Source organism: Anopheles merus, chromosome 2L (genome assembly GCF_017562075.2).
Source record: "Anopheles merus strain MAF chromosome 2L, AmerM5.1, whole genome shotgun sequence".
NCBI lineage: Eukaryota > Metazoa > Arthropoda > Insecta > Diptera > Culicidae > Anopheles > Anopheles merus.
Genome location: NC_054083.1, coordinates 44,384,990 through 44,405,768, shown reverse-complemented (window position 1 = coordinate 44,405,768; position 20,779 = coordinate 44,384,990). Strand labels below are relative to the sequence as shown.

At 46.6% G+C, this 20,779-nt stretch overlaps 1 protein-coding gene across 1 annotated transcript in view; it reads right to left on the bottom strand.

The window, feature by feature from the left end:
- The window catches only part of LOC121594053 (T-box transcription factor TBX6-like), a 20,639-nt gene extending 5,767 nt beyond the window's left edge, over window positions 1-14,872 (bottom strand). The window contains exons 1-2 of the mRNA XM_041916931.1: window positions 14,111-14,872; window positions 9,307-9,469 (exon numbers count right to left, since the gene is read on the bottom strand). Coding sequence (XP_041772865.1) covers window positions 9,307-9,469; window positions 14,111-14,192 — 245 coding nt within the window. The 5' untranslated portion in view covers window positions 14,193-14,872. The remainder of the gene's footprint in view (window positions 1-9,306; window positions 9,470-14,110) is intronic.
- Between the last annotated feature and the right edge of the window lie 5,907 nt (window positions 14,873-20,779).

The following is a 20,779-nucleotide window of genomic DNA, read 5'->3' as shown; positions in this document are numbered from 1 at the left end:
ACCTTTTGAACTGTAATACCAATCCAGGCAAGAGTACACATAACATTTCAGAACCGAAATTATTGATAACCTATCATTCCCTTATCAATCCTTGATCAAGCAAAATTGAAATATATTAAAATATTTTTCTATTTTTTTCAAGAAATTATCATGTCAATAACATGATTTCCTCTAAGTTCTTTAGGTTGGCAATTACACTGCCAGCATAAGATCGAACTACGAAACAAGTGCAGATGATAGAATTATACTAGAAATTGTTTCGTAAAGTATAGAGCTATTGATTCCAATTGGATGAGTAATGAATTACGACAACAACTAGAATTCCTTCTCAAATCTAATCGATGTTTTCTTATAGCCTTTCTCCAAGCCATCTCTCCAAGAAAAGCGCAAAAAACGGCTCAAAGTTGGTAGTAACTTACTGGAAAAAATTAAGGTAATAAATAAAACTAGACGAGATCACTTCATGATCACAGTGAGGAGCAAGCAAAACAACAGGAAGCAAAAACGGACAAGCTTTTCCCAACTCGTCGCAATCGGCGCTGCTGCCTGATTAAGTGGAACAGCTTTCAGCACACCAGCAGTGCGGTGTGTACAATTTATGAGCAGCACATAAAATCATCCCCACACATTCCCAGCCGTGGTGATGTTTTTGCAGCAGCCCGGGAACGTCCATCACGTCCACGTCACGATACTCGAACTCGACCTACAGGAGATGATTTTTTGCTGTTGCTGTTATCCATTTGCACGCAATACACCAAGTGCAGCAAAAAAAAATACATCTCCTTGTAAGGTCCACACATCGAACAGTAGTCGCCTTCACAGTGGTGTGCTCACACACAAACAGTGTCCCTTGCACGTACCACCTGAAACAAAAAATGAAACAATTGAAGCAACCCTGTTTTTTAGCTCCATAGCGCTCAGGACACTGCAGCAAGTGGAACAGAACCCCACTATCAGCTCACTCACTCACAGCAGCGGCAGTGAGTGGCAAGTTAATATGTCAGGCCCTGCAATGATGGCGAGGTGATGATCGTCAGCTCTTTTTCAATCGCGATCGAACGAGATTGGACGCGCGCGCGCGGGCGCGATCGTATGAATTATGCATCGGTTTGGTACGTGTGTACGCGTTGTGCAGCAAATTAGCGATACAATATAAAATCAATCAGTGTGCTAGACAGCTTTTTTTTGTTGTTGGGCGCTTCTTTTCTAGCCGGTTGGAACTTTCCTTCAATGGCAAAACGGGGTGGCCCAGAGCGATCGCCCGTTGGTCTCGCGTTCCTCGCGCAAGACGCCACGTCAAGCCTTTAAAGGTGCGTTTCTGTACGTTCGAGCCAGCTGGTGGTTTGGAATGTGCGTTTGCTAATTGGGGAGCTAGCCGGGCAGCTTGGCAAGCGAACGGTTGCGTCTCGGTGCACACCCGTTAGGTGTTTCTTTTTACAGCCGCCAATGGTTTAAGTCGGTCAGAAACCATTGATGAGATCGATGTTAGAAGTAATGAAAAGTGAACTATTGGTGGCTGGTGATTCCCCCTTAACTAGCTTAAGGGAAGAGATCAACATGTGTTTCCATCCCGAATCGCTTTAGACAGGAGCAGATCGTTATACAAATAACGCTCGCCACAAAGGCCAACAGTACAAACAATTGATACAGATCACGGTCCGTACCGATTTTGGGCTACGAAACGAACCAAACAATCACACACAACAGCATTAAAAACGATTTCAAACAATAACGACTGCACATTACAGCCAGCCCCCGGTGGCTCATCATCCCCCATTTCTAGCAGGAATGTTCGATTCTGCCAGCGTCGGGCCCAAGCGAGCGAGGCGTCTGGGTGCCTTATTTTCTCTCCTGCACATTATTTCGAAGATGTAATTGCTTCTCATTAGCAAGTGTGGAAAATTACATACAATCAACACATTCGAATTACAATTACCGGTGATGATTTGGTTAGAAGTAAATAATTGTCTGTTTACTTTTGGGAGCTTCTCTGCCTACCCGCTCTTAAAACCCCTCCAAATTCCTTTCCCAGCCCAGGTGCTGATAGTACCCCCGATTCCGGCTCAACCTCAAGGGTGCAACCCCACACACTCGCCGACGATTGCTCCCCGACGAAAGGGGGTGGGTGAAATGCGCAAACAGCGTAAACAAACGATCACCTCGAATAAGCCACACAGACAAGGGCATCTCGACGACTTCTCTCCTGCCTTTACCCCCTCTCTCTCTTTCTCTCTATCTCTCTCTCGTCATTTGAATTGCGTAGGTGCCCAATGAACGAGGGCAGCCGCTGTCAGCCGGACCGAGGCCGTAAGAACAATCAATTCAATCAATCGAACGAGCGGGTATTAAAGTTAACTGCCGCCCCCTCTCTCTCTCTCTCTCTCTCTCCCGGCGAGTAAAGCTGACCCACAAGTGAGGGCAAAGGAAAATCAGCCACCTATTATCCGGCAAAGGGGTAGAGGTGGGCGGAGGTTTGGAGCCGATTGAGGTGTCAGGGAAAATCAAACAAAATCAAAACACCCAAACGGACGCCAAGCGAAGCATTCTTTAACGAACGCAAATCACCCAAGATCGCTGTTGCAGGAGGTGCTGGGGAAGATGAGGAGAAGGAGGAGGAGGAGCAGGAGGAGGAGGAGGAGAGAGGCGACAGGGGAAGTGAGCCAAACCAAAACCATGCAGAGCCAACCAACCCTTTAACAACCAGCTCTTGCTGATCGAGGCAAATCAAGGGGCGAAATTATTGGATATTTTGTTTTACAGTTCTCGCGCCGTGTGTGTGTGTTTGCACGTGTGTGTGATGCCTTGTTACGAGTGCGTAAAAATTTTCTCGATGATCACTAACAAGCTAGTTGGGTTCGTATGTTTTTTTTTTGTTGGTGTGATCCAACATTTGTGGGTTTTTTGAATGATTTTCCTGCGCGCCGTAGGAAGCGTGTTTGGTGGTGGGGAATGGGACGGCGATGGTGTCGGTGATTATGGACATGGACATGGCCGGAGGAAAACAAGGGCGCCCGTCATCATCATCATCATCAACAGCAGCATCGTCATCACAACCACACACACACACACACATCAACACGTTCTTGATGGGGTGCGTCCTTCAGCCTCCACCTTCACAATGATCTCGTGTGTGTGTGTGTGCATGTGATCCTCTGCCAAGAAGGGGTTTGCTGTGTTGTTTCGCTTTTTGACAATCAACTATTATTTTAGGCCACATAATTATGCAAGTGTGTTGAGGTACGCGTGATTATGCGCCAACAAGACGCAAGAGGGAAACGAAATCGAACCCCCCCCCCCCCCCGACCCCCTCCAAAAAGAACCAAAACAGCGGCTTTCGATGATGGTTTGGTGCGGGAAAGAGCTGAACGGGCGCACAAGCGAGAAACTGCCTTCTTGGTGGCAGAACGCAACGCTGGCACGGGGAAGAGAAGCGGGTAATTCTGAAAATTGAAAAATTAAAAACACATTCCACCATTGCTGCGGGGCATGGGATGGGAAAAGCGTGAAACAGGGGGGATGGCGAGAGATGAAGGTCTGAGGGCGCCCAGTGTGTCCCTCCAGTGGGTCGTTTCTGCAACGCTCGGCTGCGTCCGGGAGGCGCCAACATGGTAATAACATTTTATATTTCTTCTCCTTTCCTTTCTTTCTTTCGAGCTTCATTGATATTTATCGTTTTTTGCGTCCCTCCCCCAACTCCCTGGGGGTGCAATCCGCTGCTTCCCTTCTTTGGGACACCATGCCGGCACGATCAGGGGCAGCTTCATTCACGGACCGAGCTCCAAGCTCCAAGCCAAACACCCGTTGCTCGTTATCCGCCGTGGCGACCGGCGGCAGCAGCGGGAGTCACACCAGCAGGTTATGTTTTATACGTTTTTATGTGTGACCATACGTGTGTGTGTGTGTGTGTGTGTGTGTGTGTGTGTGTGTGTGTGTGTGTGTGATTGTTTTCTGTATGGCTCTCCCGTTTGCCACACTAGCTCATTAGCTCACGAATGGGAAGGAGCGAAACCCATCTCAACCCCATGTTGGCCTCCGTTTTTTTTTCTTCCTTTTTTCCAGAGAGCTTGGAAGTGATCCCCATCGTGATCGAAGGGGGTGGAGGATCATTTTTTCAATTCAAATTTTCCCCTCTTTGTTTTGTTACACATCATCAGGTGGTCTCCTGCCCCGGGATGATTTGGGCGCATTTTTTTTTCGCTCCGTTTTATTCTTCTTCTGCTGTTCTCGCACTGGTCGCAACATAAATCAAATCTAGTAGGCAGCTTCACTCTAGTTGCGGCCCTGCGTCTGTGAGAAACAAAACATAAAACCATAGCAAACGGTTTTAGAACGGGCGCCACCAGCAGGATGGTTCAATTCGATCCACGCGGGACACGATCCGTGATCGAAGTGGGTTGCTGCAGCAGCAGCTTCTCCTCTTCACTATTCGTCCCAAACGCTAACGGTTTCCGGTAGGGGTTGGCGAGGCTTTCCCTTGCAAGCCAGGGAGTGCGGGAGTGAATTTATTGCCCGGCGCCGAGCTCCGTGCCATGCCCTTAGCGTAACTGTCAAGCGCTCGAGCGGGGATAATGCGGGGATACGCCACTGTGGAGTGAACAAATTTCGGGTGGGTTTTGGTGCGTATAATTTTATTACGTGAAAAATGCGTCTCGCCATGCGCCACATTTATCACGCGCGCGCGCGAGTTTATTTGCGTTCGTCGCTTGATTATACACATTTACGTGTCAGGTACGGGATCGGTCTTGATCGTGAGGAATTGTTAGAACATTTTGTAAGCTGACTATTGTGTTGATTTGTGCCTTTGCTTTGGTAATACTGTCTGCTTGAATTGTCTTCAAAGGAAGGTTGTTGTTTTGCTTGTTCTCACTGATCGGTTGTGGCACGCTGATTAGTGTTTGATCGCTTTCGCACTATTTGTAGAAATGTTTCTTTCCCCCACAGAACCACAGAGGAAGCAGAAGGAAAGAAGCTATGAGAAGCTTGTTTTTAATTTATGTTGACTCTATCAAATTAATAATCACTCATAAACGAGCGCCGTTGATTGCGAGCGGTCGAGGAAGTGGAAGCTTATTACACTTCGGAAGCCGTTCTATTCCCTTGGAGCTATCGCGTAAGTGCAATAATTTATTCATACTCGCAGCGCGGTAAATTGAAACCCGGGATTGATGGATTGATAAATTGCACGCCAGCACGAATCGGATTGCAAATACATCGCGCGCACCCGTCCGCGAATGTGCCGTACCGTGCCGGTTAGCCGTCAAGCCCACGGGAGGGCGTTATTGTTATGATCGGTCGACACGCACGGCCCAAAGCGATAGCGAATGCAGTAGAAGCTGTAAAAACACCACTTTATTATACACCGCGTCACCGCACTCATTAAATGGGTGAGATCGTAAATCACGATAGTGGATGCTTGGGTACAATTATCCAATAATAGTACGAGCGGCTAGAACGATTTTACGGATAATGATTAGCTAGCTTTCTAGAAGCGGTTAGGCAGTCATAATGGGAATGATTCTTCCGCCCCAACCACAAGCCACTTGTTTATTTTAGGAAGGCAATAAATATTGCTTCGAAAAAGCAGTTACAGGACCTAGTTCTGTTTGAAGATGGGGTTCAAAAACCCGTTAGAAATGGAAGGAAAATTACCCAAAACATAACACTTTGCATCGATAAATAAAAGCCACAGCAACTGTTCTGGGCACTTGTCGCTTTGGCTTCCTTCAAACAACCTGACTGGGTTAGTTCCACACGTTTCGGTTGCGATCATTCACAGCTTTTAACTGACACCCACTTGTACAGCACTGTCAGCTGTTTGTCCCGAAAGCTGTCACCTTCGAACGATCGCTCCTCGACCCGTTTTGCTTGCTTGATCTTGATCAGCTCAGTTGAGCTTCGTTTATCGTGTTTTTTTTTTAGTTTACAAGGAGAAGTGAAGCGAAAAAACCGAACATCCCATTTCCCAAACCAATATCAAGATCCTGCCAGGACGGGGGCGATCGTACCATTTCATGTCCCCGGTTACGGATACGGTGATGTTCCCTTTTTTCCTTCGCCTCGGGTGTGTGACAAGCACTGTTGCGGTGCGATTAGGGAACATCCTTTACACATTCGCGTCACTTGTCAATTGTTTAAATTGTCATCTTAACGGTAGACACACACACAAACCACGCACACCGAAGGCCCGAATGCAAACGCAAGTGTCAGTTTCTGCTTTACAGAGCAGAGCAGAACCCGTGTCCATCACACGACACGACACGATCGTTGTTGGCGCTGTCTGCGCGGTCCCGAGACGCCCTTACAAAAAAAGGGGCTTAGAACGTCGTCCGAATACCGTCTGGCCGTGCTGGCTGTTCTAGTTTACGTTACGTGTAAAATATTCGGGCGCCAGGACCACATGCTGACCCAGAGCAGCGCCCAGACGGACGGCGGGGCCGTCATATTTTCCCAGGCAACGCGGGTCCGCCAGGGTCTGCCGCCTCCGGGCGCAGCCGATGTCGCTGCGTCAAGTGGTTTCATTTCTCTCATTTCAATCTGGTAGGGACGTACGCGCGTCTTGTCGCTGGGCTTGTAGCTTCCCGGGATTCCGAACGCCGCGAAAGTAACGCCCTGCCCTCGGTGCGATCGCTATCGAACCGGGCAGGCAATAATGTGTGATAAACTTTACACTTGTCGCTGAGCGTGCGTTCGTGATGTGCGTGGTGCAAGTGGCTAACATCGATGTCCTAAAGCCATCAATTTGTAATAGGAAAGATTTCTCCTGTGGGATTCGGCGGAAGCTTTAAGGCGCCAACGGCCAACGGGACAGGCTTGTTAGACCCGGGAGGGTTACATATAAATGAGAGCTCCCTTGTTTTAGGGTGCATGTGTTTTGTTTTAACATTGGACCCACTGCCGAGCACTATCACAATATTGAATGTTAGGGCATTATAGCGAGCGCAGAGGGGGGGTAAAAGATTTCTTCCCACTAATTATAGGTTTTCAGGATATAAATAATCTCATCACACGGATCTTGCGGACGCCACAGCGCGAAACACAAGGAGCGAGGATCGAGCGTTATTTGGTAAGGGATTACTCTATACCATTTCGGCTGGAGAGCGGGGTGGATTTTGATTAGTGGCTTACTTCGTTCCGCGCACCAGGCCGTAGCCGATGTTTCGGAGGTTTCAATGGTTAAAGGTTTGAGAGGGGCGAGCGAGAGCGAGAGAGTGAGAGTAATTATAATCTCGGATCACTGCAGCACTCACCCTGAGCTGTGATCGGGGCCTATCGATGGCTGGATATTATTAAGAGGAATGGAGCGATGATATGGGCTACCCTTATTTTCTTCGCATCTTTCTCCCTATTTCTATGCACAAATGTGGCTCGTAAAAGCTTTGTTTTGTGGGCCTGTCGGGTGGTTGGGAATTTTGGTGCTTTGGTCAGCCATGTGTTTAAAACACAACCCGTTTATTTGAAAGCATTGAGCAGATTGTTAAAGTCCTTGAGCGCTTGCGCTTATCTTAAGACTTTGTCCGACACCTTGCACTATTTTGCTTCATGCAAATCATGGGAATGGATTGGCTTTGGCACCCACAGCAAAAAGCGTCTAGTTTGAAGGACTTTGTTATGATTTTACGAGTGCTTAATTTTCATAAACATTCATTCGCTCTTTACGGTGACCATTTTTTGGGGTTTTTTTCGGTTGTTGTTATGCTTCAAGGATTCTCAACGTTTGCAGATACTTCAGGAAAGGCACTAGCCAGTGCTGTCGCACCATTCCCTGCGGTTGTGCACCATTTACCATTAACATATAGCACGTTTTGACTTTTCTAAAAACGCTTAAACGTTGACAAACAAACACTGTCTCCGCCGGTACTCGGAGAGGGTACGCAAACGGCGGCGCAGGTTTGCACCGTGCGTCCATTTCGACGCTGAGAAACGAAAACAAAAACAAACGGCCCCACGGACGTACCCGGGCATCCTTTGCAAACACAAAAACGTGAGACGAAAAGCTTGTGCTTGTTGTACTTGTTGCTTTGGTTGACTTGTGTTGTTGTTGTGCTCGACGACTTTTAACATCCGTCTCCGTCCAGCTCGTGAGCTTAGAACCAACGTGGACGTGCAAAGATGAAAAAACGGCTCCTCAAGTCACTGGAGACAGCACACGATTCCGGAACAAACAAATGCTTCGGGGCGCCAGCCAGCCAGCCAGCCAAATAACCAGCCCGTTAACCACGCAAAACTGGCAAGAAGACAGAGAGAGAAAGCGAGAGAGAAAGAGAGCGAGAGAGCGAGAATCTTGAAAGCGGTGTGCAGGAAGGATACAGTACAAACACAGATGGCGCCAGAACCACATCCGGAGCGGAGTAAAACAACAGCGTTTACATGCCAATTGAGCAGCCCGAAGGGTCTGGGACCATCGTGCCGTGCCGTCGGGGTTTTGTGTGTCTTTGCCCTCCCTGGTGGTTGTTTTTGCTGGGCCGGGGGATATTTTTGCTAGACGCCGTAAGGACCTTGGACACAAACGTGTGGAGAGTTGTGTTGGTTGATGCTATGCTGTAGTTGTACATGCGAAAATTTCATCTTGGGTACTTTTGAACCATTGTGGGTTGAGAGTGGACACAATAACCTACATATTTTACATGGTTTATTTGATGATTAATTGCATTAATTGAATTAAGATAGAAATATTTCCATATATTCCATAATTTCATATAGCTTCAGCCCATTGACTTATACTGATGTGTTTGGAACTAACTCTGTTGGCAGCTCCTTGATGATCTCCATATTAGAAGCGTATTCCAATTTCTATAGGAATGTTATTGAAATTTGTTATTTGTTATTGTAAAATTACCATTTGTTGCGACTTTGCAAACTTAATTGATGAAGATCCTGAAACTTTTCCATTCGCATCATATCGAATTTTTGCATTGATTCGGCGAAAGATGGAAGAGCAGAACTTAACAAGATCTTGAAGGTACTATGTCCAAGTTATTTAGAATTTGAATAGTAAAATATAAGTTTCAGGTTGATGGATGTCAATATCTTCATCTGAGACGTATTGACTTGCTGAACGAAGTCTATAACATATCCGAATGCCAAGCCTTTACAACAGACAGGACAGTTCTTACATGGGAAACAATCCACATCCGATCTTGTTGAAGTCAGCTAGGCACTAGTTCTATGCACATTTCCTATGTACTTCCCAAATTCTATGTGGTATTGCGAACCAAAATTCCAAACAATCTCCTTTGCTTCATCCCCAGCTCACCCAGCTGTACAGAACATTCAAACTGATTCAGCTACTAGTACCAAACCACTTACCGTCCACTTTTGGTGATGATCATCTCGGTGCCGATCTTGTGAAACTCTCGCCACAGCTCCTTGTTTTGCAGCTTCAGCTCGACGCCGGGCAGCGAGTAGCGGGGCGGCAGCGCCATCGCATGCATCGGTGGCACCGGAACCGGCAGCATCGTTGGGAACGGATCTGAAACAGCAACAGTAAGAAAAAGAGATGAGGTGAGAGAAAACTCCCGTAGCTTCCGCCAGCTTCCAGTACAATGACAACGGTTTCTAATGTCCTATTCCGGTGCGGTGTCTTCTTCGCGCGAGCGCGCCAACCCCCCGCACCGGAAGCGAAATTAATTCCGCTTCGTTATCCCGTCCCAGCGAGGTGACGGTGGAAGAGAAATGTGTAGTAGAAATGGGGAAGAACATTAAATAAACATAATTAGCCCAATTCGATTAGCTCTCTAGGATCTCTCACGGCGCGCGCGTGTGTTTGTGTGTGTATTTGGTGCTGCTGCTGCTGCGTTCATGGTAAAGCTTTCGAGGATTGCAATGATTTTCTGCCTTCTCACGGCACTGGCGGAAGAAATGCGACGAGTGAAACATCGGCCAAGGAGAGGAGGTCAAACTCTCCTACCGATCTAAGCAGGCGATGCGGGATCGAAGGTTCGTTGCTGGACCACCGTCGCCCAGGGCCTGGGGGAAAAAGGGCTAGACAGCAAGGGAAAGGGAGGGAAGAAAATTGAGAAGCTCAACCAGTTTGTCAGTGCCCTGTCAAGATGAGGTTCGTTAGATGTTTATTTCTCGAAACGTCAGCTCCCTTTCCTCCTGCCTGCCGTCGCGCCCTCTCTTGTTCGCGCTCTTTTGTTTCAACTCACCCAAGACTGTGGTGGCCCTGTGTGTGTTTCTGTGTGTCTTTTTTTCTCTTTGGTTCGCATGTTTCTTGCGCCGTCGTTTGTGCGCCCCCGAAAAGGGATTATGAGCCGTGAAAATGGAAATTTCATAGTCATTTATTTCGAGAGGAACGAGGAGCTGTGTGTGCTGGTGTGTGTGCGTGTGTGTGTTTTAGTGGAGAAAGAGAAGGAGAGAGTGATGGATTTAAGGGAGAAAGAGAAGAGAGCAACGAAGATTCGTCTCACGCCGATCGCCGAGACCGAGTGTGGCAAGTGTCCCAGCGGCAGTGTCCAGAGAAGCAAGAGGAAACAACCCCAGAAGACGAAAGGAGAAAGACAAAAAAAATTATATCATTAATTCGTTCTCGTTACACAAGTCGTGAGGCTTTGGCGCCGCCGATTTTTCAAAAAAACAAAAAAAAGGGAAACATTCATATCCACATTCCACACCGCCGTCTTGGATCGCATCTCGCGGTTTTCGCCCGTTTGTATCTATCGCCGTCTCGCTCCCGCTGTCCGTTCGAGGCAGTAGTTTCGTGGGGCAGTTCTTTCTACGCTGCATCCTTCGTAGCGGGTCAGCACACCGCAGACACCGGCTTTGGGGTCTCGGTATCAAAGTCTCCACCACACCACCACGAGCAGTATCTTCAGCATCATTCAACCTCCACCTCCATCCACGGCACCCGCAAAAGAAGCGGGACGAGCCCCAATGCTCCGACCAAGCGCGATCGTATGTGTGTATGTGTTTGTATTGCACGGGTTTGAGGGTTTGGAAGGGAGAAAGGAATAATTCTTTCAACACGCTCCCAACCCGGCAAGGGAGGGAAGGGCCCAGCATCATGAGCGGCAGGCGAAGATGATTAAGATCATCGTTTGTTTTTCTCTTTGTTTAACATCACGCGTCCCAAAGCGTTCGTACGGGTTGTTTGTGGGTTCGTCTCTTGGCTGCTGAGTTTCGTTTCATTCGCTTATTCAAACTCTTTTCTTTTTCTTTTTTGCACAAGATTGTGTTGGAATGAATGCTTTGGAGTTGGAAATTGAAGCATTACACATTAGGGCAGGTTGGTGCTAAAAACTCGCTAGACCATAATGATGCTATTGGAAATTTGGTTGATGATGGTTTTGAAATTAGAAAATCAACATTTCAATATTGTTAAATTGTGCTGAAATGAAATGCTATAACTTATATAAATAAGCTACGTTAAGAGCCTCATTTTAAACATAAAGACATCCTATTCATTGGTGATCTACTTTTTGTCTTATTTTGTAACAATACGCTTTAGGCAATGTCATTTCTCTTCTTTTTGAATCGACAAAGAAATACAAACAAACCAACCCATTCTAAATTCCCAAGCTACTCAGCTCTCTGCCTGGCACGTTTCCTATTTAGCTTGTTAATTTAGCTATGATTGAAATCGGACACGAGTTAAAGAAGTACGTGCCCTGCATGGCCCGAGCGCGCACGCACGCACGCACGCGTTTCGTTATGAATGGGTATTTTTCTATGTTTTGTCCACCTTTTTTTTTTGTTTCTTTTTAGTCCACCAAACGACCACAGGGAAAAGCCCATTTCGCGAAAGCCGCTCATCATCATCATCCATCGCGCAACATCGTGGTTGTTGCGATCGACGACGGTGGTCCCCGAAGTTTACGACGCTTATGATCCACATCCGGAGGTCCGATGTCACGACATGGACGAGCGTGGCACCGCTTGCACACCGAGGGCGCCATTTTAATGGCGAGCTTATAGTGTCTTGCTGCAATGAGTGTTGAGGTGAAAGGGCAGCGGGAAGAGGGAAGTTTCCGCTAGGCCTGTGTATTAAAAAAAAACCCTATTCCACGAGGTGCTAAAATTGCTTTATGGTACTTTCTGTCGCGCTAAACAAACTGTCGTACGGCAACCCGAAACGAAAATTAGACGACGAACGCGGAGCACCTAATGAATGAACCCTTTCTTGGGCGGCCCATCTCCGGGTGTTAGAACAGGCGAGCGAGCGTAAAAGGGAAACAATTGTGTGACATCTGTTATCTGGCATATAGTAAACATTTACCGAGTAGGCTACGTGGCAAGTAATGCGGAGGCGCAATCGTCACGCATCCGTAGACAAACGTGCTTGGGTGCGGGGGGGGGGGGGGGTCCACATGCAACGTGAAGCCGACGGCGATGCATGGGGTCGGTGAGTGATTGCAGCGCTTAAAATGATTAAACGTGTCGATGGATTGCACAGTGATGTGTTGTTAATTTATGTGACCTGTGTGTGTGTGGCTTGTTTTCTCATCCTACAGTATTGAAGTCATGTGTGGCATCTTGTTTTCTTATCACAACTTGCCATCCGGCTCGTTTGCATATCTAGACCTCCCGGGTTGAAGATTATCGCACATACGGGGAAGGTATATGATTTAGTGTTTCCTTGGTAGGAATATGATGCACTTTTAAGATGTTTTTAGCATAGTTTATGTTGCAACGGCTTTGCTGTGGCTGTTTATAGTGGAATAGCTGGTTCTGTAGCGATCATCTAGCGCTTTATTAAATGTTATTAATCGTTTTACGAATTGGATCTATTTTAACTAATTTATAACGGATGATCTTATAATTCAACAGATTGCTGTTTTAATTTTAAAAACACTCAAAATTATGCATTAAACTCTCCAAATGAACTCCGGTTTCAACATTTGTACACTTTCTATTCCACAAAATATAGCCTAACACTTGTTGTGTCTCTTTTTGCTGAACCATTCCTGCAGTGAAACGGGCTGTAAAGTGCATCCTTAACCCTCATTTCTTGTCTGACACTTTTGCCCAGGTATGTTAGCATTTTGCCTCCGATTATGATCTTGATGTATGATTTATTATTTTCACCAAAAATAAAAGTCTTCCACTTGGGACATTCCTGGTTAGCGCCACTCGATCGTACCCGCATCAACTGCCCACTCGATCGTCCTTTCCCAGTCCTTGATCGTGCAAACGGTGTGACGTTAACGGTGACGTCTAGATCGATCAACCTGATCCTGCCGTACCGTTCGGGACAGGAAAAATTGACGAATTGTCTTCCTGTGGAATTAATTATACCTTTCTCCAGTGGGAGATGCATACACCTCCGATATCTGCTAGCTTACCCCGCATCACCCACACGCACCACACGGACTGGACACGGTCTTTCTCTGCTTCCTCGATCGATATCATTAATCATTTTGTCAATTTTAGAAACAAAGAAGGGACTGCTTACGATCCTTATAGAAATACCTCGAAAAAAAAAAAGGACTCGCCCGGTTTCATCACCATCATCAAACATCATCAGAACATGCTCACTCGGGCCCGAGGCAACAGATTGGTCGAGGTTCGGTGGTTTCGGTGGGACTAATTTTCTAAAACAAACACAGCCGTTAGGCGCACGATGCCGTTGCGGGCCCGCTTGTTACGAAGGGGAATCGAACAAATTTTCCAACTGTTTTCCCCCATCTTCCCTCTTCCCCCGTTCCCACCCGTGTGGTTGATCGTTCGTTGATGGTTCTGTTGAATGGATCGGAATCTCATAATGATGCGTTTTGCAGCGGGCCAGAGAGGATGCAGTTTTCGGGCATCCTTTCGACCGCAGCGGGGAGGCGGCCATCATTTGTCAGTCGAACGCATCTGTCAAGCAGCTCGACGCACTCGATCAGCCCGTCAGCCATATCGTGTGTGTGCGTGCGTGCGTGTGTTGAGGTGCATTCCCATCGGTTCAATTTTCCCCCGAGAGCTCAGAAGCTGACAACTGTTTGGGTTTGGTGTTGGTTTTGGTTGGGTCAGGACTGTTTTTCGACTTAATTTTCCCCCTGGGCTTCTCGGGATGTCGGGCAGGCAAGGGGGAGGGGAAACCGCACCACGAATGCGTCCTAATTGGCAGCATCTCGGGACCCTTTTTTTGTTTCTTATTTCTTCCTGTTTTTTTTTGTGTTCTTTTTCTTACCTGGTATCCGTTGCAACATTTGCTGGCGGTAGATTTCGTGCGCAATGTGCTGATGCATGCGCAAATCGATCAAATCCGTCATGGTGGTCGCCGTTTGTTGCAGTTTGTTGGCGTAAATTTATTTCCTCTTTTTTTTGCGTTTAGTGTAACTCCCTATTCCCTTTTTTGCGGTTTTGGGGTTGTTACACTAGCATTGTAGGGTATTTTTTCATCTCACCCAGTGTAATTAGCACTTTAACACTTTATTTTAATACTTTTTGAGGTTTCTTTTGCTCTCAGGACACTTTTTGCTGCACTTCATGACAGTAGTTTTATGAGTAGATTATTACAGCCCTTTTTTCACAACAAACATTCACCAGTTTTTCTCACATGAAATTTCCATTTCCAGCTACAAAGCCGTTGTTTACGAACTGCACCGCAACTGGGCGCTCATGGTTAGTCCTAAATAAACACAACTCTTCGACCAATATGGGTTATTTGTTGGAACGGTTCACACAAAAACGCCACTGCAAAGCACCAAACTAATCGCTAAGCGGTTGACAGTTCACGCAGTGAAACAATGAGCACAAACACACGTGCCGCATTTCGTAGCTACAAAAAGGCCCGCGAACGGCGAACGCTCCACACACAAGTACGGCAAAGGTTGGCACCGACCGACCGTCCAACCGACCGACCGACGTCCGTAAAAGATGGATTAAAACTAAAATTGTTCGTGATTCGCGTTGATTTTGCGTGGGAAATCGGGCTAGGGAAGGGAGAAGGGTGCGCAGAATAGTAGTAGTAGGGCCTAACGGCGGGCCGACCGCGCACGGAACGGAACGGAAAGAAAATGGAAGAAATTTACGCACACATCGACAGCGGGGAGCGCAGTAGGCCACGCCTTTTGCGTCCGGTGAGTACACTGCAGCACGAAACGCCTTCTTTGCGTGTGGAACAAAAATGGAGTTAAGGATGCGGAGGCCTACCCCCCCCCCCCCCCCCCCCCCTGGCGAGGAAGCTTGGATTGGAAAACTGTCCTTTTTTCTGAGTTGTGTAAATAATTTTGCAGTAAATTATGATGTTGTGTAAAATGTGAAATTTTTGAGTAATATAGCGTCATAAAACTGTAAAAGTTTTAAACAGACTGTAAGATTCTTTTTTTATTTTACATTTTATGATTTTTATTATAAATTTAAGTATTTTTAAAGAGACGTTCAAATATACTATGCTATCGATAGAAAAAAAAATGGGAAAAAACCTTTCAAAGTATATTTAATGTTTCTTTTCAATTTGTGTGCCTAAGTTGAGCATTAATTGAACATTACTTCAATCAATTGAACTCTTGCGATAACGATGAAATCGACATTTATTCTACTCTGAACCTGAAGTAATCCGAGACCGTAAGTAATTCGTGACTGAAATTTGTTCTTAAAATCAAGAAAGCTTCCTGATTGATTTATGACCATTTTTAATGCCAACCTACTCGTACGGAAACTCAATTAAATTGTACCTGACTGTCCGATTTTTCTAATCTTTCCTTTTTAAATTAACATTAAACATGACGATCCCTCCCTCTCCGATCAACATTTCACCAAACTCAACCTATTTGGCCTTTGCATCCTTGACGGAACGCTACACGCACTGGACCATATCGGTGTAAAAGTACATTAAAACAGATTTGCGCACCGACGATCACGAGTGAACGATCGTGTCACCTTGTTCGGGTGTTTTTTCCCCCCCAATCGTCCTTAAAAAACACACCAAATCTACACGACACATTAACCTGCATCGCGGCGGGGGAAAGAAACGTGCTCACTCGATTTATCAACGACACGATCGGTGATTTATGGCGTTCGTTATTGCTTTTTAATTAAACTCCCTTTGCCGGCCACCCAGTCGTACCCAGTCTTGCCCCGCGTGGCAGCTCGCAAGAAAGATGGCACCCTCTACCACGCTGCCATTTTCATTAGCATCATCATGGGATGCAGTTTCTATTCCGCACATTTTCAGCACAGCAGTTCCAGCAAATTTGTTTCCAACTGCACACAATTAGTCACCGAGCTGAGGAGGCGAAGGGGAAGAAGATGTGGCAAAACGGGGGAAAAGGGGTGGTTTTTTCAACGGGCGGAAAATTAGTTCGCCTACAGTGGGGCTGCTGCTGTTGCGAAAGCTAAAACGCTAGCCGCCGCGCAATCGATGCGCCCTTCCCGTGCGACGATCGTCCATTCGAGTGCGCTCCGGGGTTTGCACTCGAGTGTCATGGTTTTGGATTTCAAAATTAGACACCCATTAAGACGCAAATTTCCCTCACCAAACTCCCTTTCCCTTCCCCATCTCCTTCTCTCATCTTACGCTCAAATGGCGTTAGTGTTTTCTATGCTGCGCCGAACACTTTTCCGTTTTTCCGCTTCGGCGGTTCTGATTTAGTCTTGTCCCAAACACCGAACCAACTGCCACCACCACCATCGGCTCCGGGAGCGGTTTGAAGATTTAAAAGCTAATTTTACTTATCAACACATTCGGGCGTCGTTAGTTACGAGCGTTTCGCTTTCACAGTTCCGCCCCGGTGCACGCCACGCCAAAAAAACAACGCGCCCCCTCCGCATGAAAGGTGGTGCGCAACACGCGACCACCAGTCGCGGAACACACGCGTCCGCGCGCACACACACACACACGCTCTGATGATCTGATGGTGCGATCATTTCCTTTCATCCATCCATCCCAGCATAACGACAGACGACAGACGGCGGGCGCGCGGGCGCTGGCAGCTCAGCGGACCGAAACTAGGTGGCAGGTTGTCTCTTTCCTCTTGCTTCACGCACCTTGCTCCTCTGGCTCGCGAGGGAAACGCGAGAAACGAGTGACCGAAAAGCTGTGTTTTTGTTACCAAAAATAACACTCTCCAAACGCGAACGACATGCAAGTCTCCCTCCGCCCCTCGGTTTGGGGAATTAGGTAAAAGGGTGCATTAGGGTTTTTCGCTTATCGCGTTTATTATCTACAGACAAACAGAAAGCGGGGAGGAGGTAGGGCTATGGGAAGCAGCAGCAATAATGTTGTAACGTCGATAGTAACAGACCCTTCATTAGCATATAAATCACTTCAACCGATTGGGGTGTTTGGCGTGATTTTGAGCGAGTATTTGCTTGGAGGGAATAATAGTTACAATTTACAATAGTTACAAACCTACAATTTCTTACATTTCACTTCCGCTCAATGTATTCTTTTCTATAAACCGATTCTAGTAACGCATGTAACGCACGTTAGCTTTTGTTACTTCCTGGCTACTTGGATGGGTAGATCTCTATGCTGAGTTTTTAAAACAATTAATGCAAGGGAGTGGTTGATTAGCAGAGTGACGTGTGAGTGTCGGTTCCTGAACCGGGATAGGTTCCCAATCCGTCCCATGATTTAAATGGATTCAGATACATTTTGTGAGCCGGAATCAAAAGGAAGTGGCAACTGTTCAAGAGAAGTTTCAGTGATGGTTTGAGCGCGGTATCAGCTCCAGGAACGGTATGGGTTCCGAATAAGTTCCAAGAACAAATATGAGTTCGGAATAAATTATAGAACCGGTTTGGGTTCTGTACCTGTTCTACGATCGCTATGCATTGGAACACAGCTCCAGGGATGATAAGATCAGTCATAGAACCATTTTGCGTTTGGAAATAGTCACAGGACTCCATACCAGTCCTGTAGAACTAATACTGATTCTAGGACCTGTATGATTTTGAGATATGCCCTTGGATCAACATGGATTCAGCATAATTTCCAGAACCGGAGATCACAGGAGATCAGACCCCAAACTCGTTTGGAATAAGAATCACCTCTAGGTCTGATATAGGTTCAGGATCAGTTCCAAAAATATTATGGGCTCAAGATGTCTACCAACTTTCCAGCACTGGTAGGGGTTTAGTATCAGTTTAAGATTCAGTCTAGGTTCCGAAGTAGCTTCATGGGTTAGTGTGTAGCTCCCGATCCGGTTTGGGTTCTGAACCACTTCAAACTCCAAAGGGAATCAGTTGGAAGATCAATATAGTGACAGGATATGTTCCACGCCCTGTACGAATTCAGAATCACTTCCAAGGCCGGTATGAGATATGGATTCACGATCACTTCCAATGCCTGTATGGGATCAGGATCAGCCCTAAGATCAGTTTAGGGTATCATTTGATGTTTTGCTTAGAATTAAGTAGCAGTTCTCTTAACTAACATTCAAATGGTGTTAGTGTTTTCTTGGAAAGCACACTCTCTGATGTTATAATAAACACCTGAAATTAAATTGAATTGCCCTGTTACTGAGCCAAATAAACTAGTTTCAAATAAAACTGTGGCATATCACTGCCATCCATCATCACCACCATCCCATGGCAACGCAGCATCAGCTGCTGCGATTTCGATTTTATGCTCTCTCCCTACTGACACGATTGCGACAGGGATTGGTCGTAAATCAAGCACAAAACGCCAAGGACATTGCCATAAAACGCGCCCACAGCAGGTCCTGAACATGGCTTTAATCAGGCTGGGTAACAATTATAGCCCCGTTTGGAGAGGCTTGCTGGAAAACTCACCTGCTCCGGTTTGTGTGCGGCTGGCTGACAGACTGGGCCACCCCACCGCCAAAAGTGGGGAGTGGAATTCTGACATCCCGCTAGCATCGCTTCCGGACACACAACGTGCTCCTTGTTCTCTCTTTTTAAGTTTTTAATTAGTCTCATCAGTAGCATGTTCCGCTGTGTTTCTCTGTTCCAGAATCAGAGTGTTCTCGTGTGTCTGTGTATGTATGTGTGTGTTTTTCTTAATTTTCCTTGCACCCGATGTTTGTTTTTCAACGGCACAAAAGGGATTAGCTTTGTTAGAGGTCCTATGCTTGTTTTTTTTATTTCGACTGTTGTTTCGCTTTAATTGATGCAATGTGCGCGTGTGTCGTTTCCCTCCACCAGATAGTAAGCCAATAAACAAACAAAACCGCACACACACACACGAAAGATGCATCCAGCTGGTTCGCTCTTCAAGGGAGGAAAACAAAACCTCAAATCTACACACTGCCATCTTTTACCCATTTTAGGTGGTTTTCTTCTACTTTAGGAGGTCCGTTCTTTGCAGCCGCGTTCGCTTGCAGGCGTCCCCTTAAAAAGTTCGATGATTAATTTATCTTCTACCAACCATCTACACCACACGGTGTGCTGCTCCTGCTTGCTTAACTCGACTGAAGCGCCCATAATTTATGTTCCCGGTGGTGGATTTTGCGCAATCCCGCATAGAGTGTACGCCACTTACACTTCCAGCCTAGAATGTCCAAACGATCTAAGTAAGCAAGAAAAAAATGTAAAACAGTTCGCCGGCGGCCACTTGATCGTGAACAAATTGTGCGTGATCTTTTGAAGTTTTTTTTCCACTGCATCCACCTCCCACACACATACACACACTTCACCATTTGCGGGACACTCGCGCGCACTTTGATCTCGTAGGGCGCCATAGGGCGGTTCTCTTTTTTGTTCCTAGAGAAAGACTTTCACCCTCTCGCACATCGAAGATCGTATCCCAATATACCATGCGGGATGATCACTTTCTTCTTTCGAAACACTTAAAAAAAAGGGTGTGCGTGTGTGTGTGTAGTAGAAATCTCTGCGCCTACTGCGACCACTGCCTGAACGCACTTGTAAAAAGGAGCGATTAGTGGTGGTTGATCGTAAAAATCGTTTGCTTGAGAAAGTAATTGACAAATGTCTCAAGTACCTTCGCTCGTACTTCCCTGCTTACTGCAATTACACGCACCAAGATTGTAGGGGTTACAGTAGCAAATAGAAGTGGATCGCCTTTTATTATCAATACCAATAATTAGGATCGTTAAGTTTGCCGCTTTGTCGCATGCGCCACAGATAATGGCGGGCAGGTGGTGATCGTTTGCTGGTGCCAGCGCGGCAGATGCCGCACAGAAGCCATGAGCTGCGGTACATCTGTGCGAGCCTTTCCGCCCCAGAACTACTTCTTAATCGTGCGTGAAGGCAGCAGAAGGCTTGAGATAGACTGCCGATTCTAATGTGTGCCGGCAGAGACGCTAGCGACGTCAAGAGTATCAAGTTCGGAGTTAATCGCCAAGGACTAGATATAGGGCCTGGTTGGTTGGTTGGTTGGTTGGTTGGGACACCCTCGCTGATGGTTTTAGAAAATCCCTCCAGGGGCTTTGTGTTGTTTTTTTCTCTTCCCCTCTCTATCTCTCCCTTGCTCCAGTTTATTACGCAATTCCGATTATCTCGACTGCTCGCTCCGTTATGGAAAGCGTTACGGGGACGCACTTCCATTTTTGGAAGGCCTTCCAAAGCCGCTCGACCCAGCCCTCACGGCTGCACGAGCACGATATTAGAGGTTCCGGTTCTGCTGGGCAGATAATTGATTATTTCGTTAGCTTGCCCGGGAGCATGAAAGCTACACTTCAGCTCGCGTTGGTGATAAAACCTGTGTAGGACGCCATCTTTTCTGTGCTCCTTTTCTTTCGCCTAGACGCTGCTGTGTTTCTCTCTGTTGTGGCGTTATTCGTCAAACACTTTTATTGAACCACGAATGGGCCCTGTTTTTTTTCGTGGATTATTACTATTATTTCATTCCGTGCGCTGTCTGCCTGCTATGCGCCGCATTCGTCGTGAAAAAAGGCGCTTCAAAGACGATTTACAACGATCGCGATAAGAC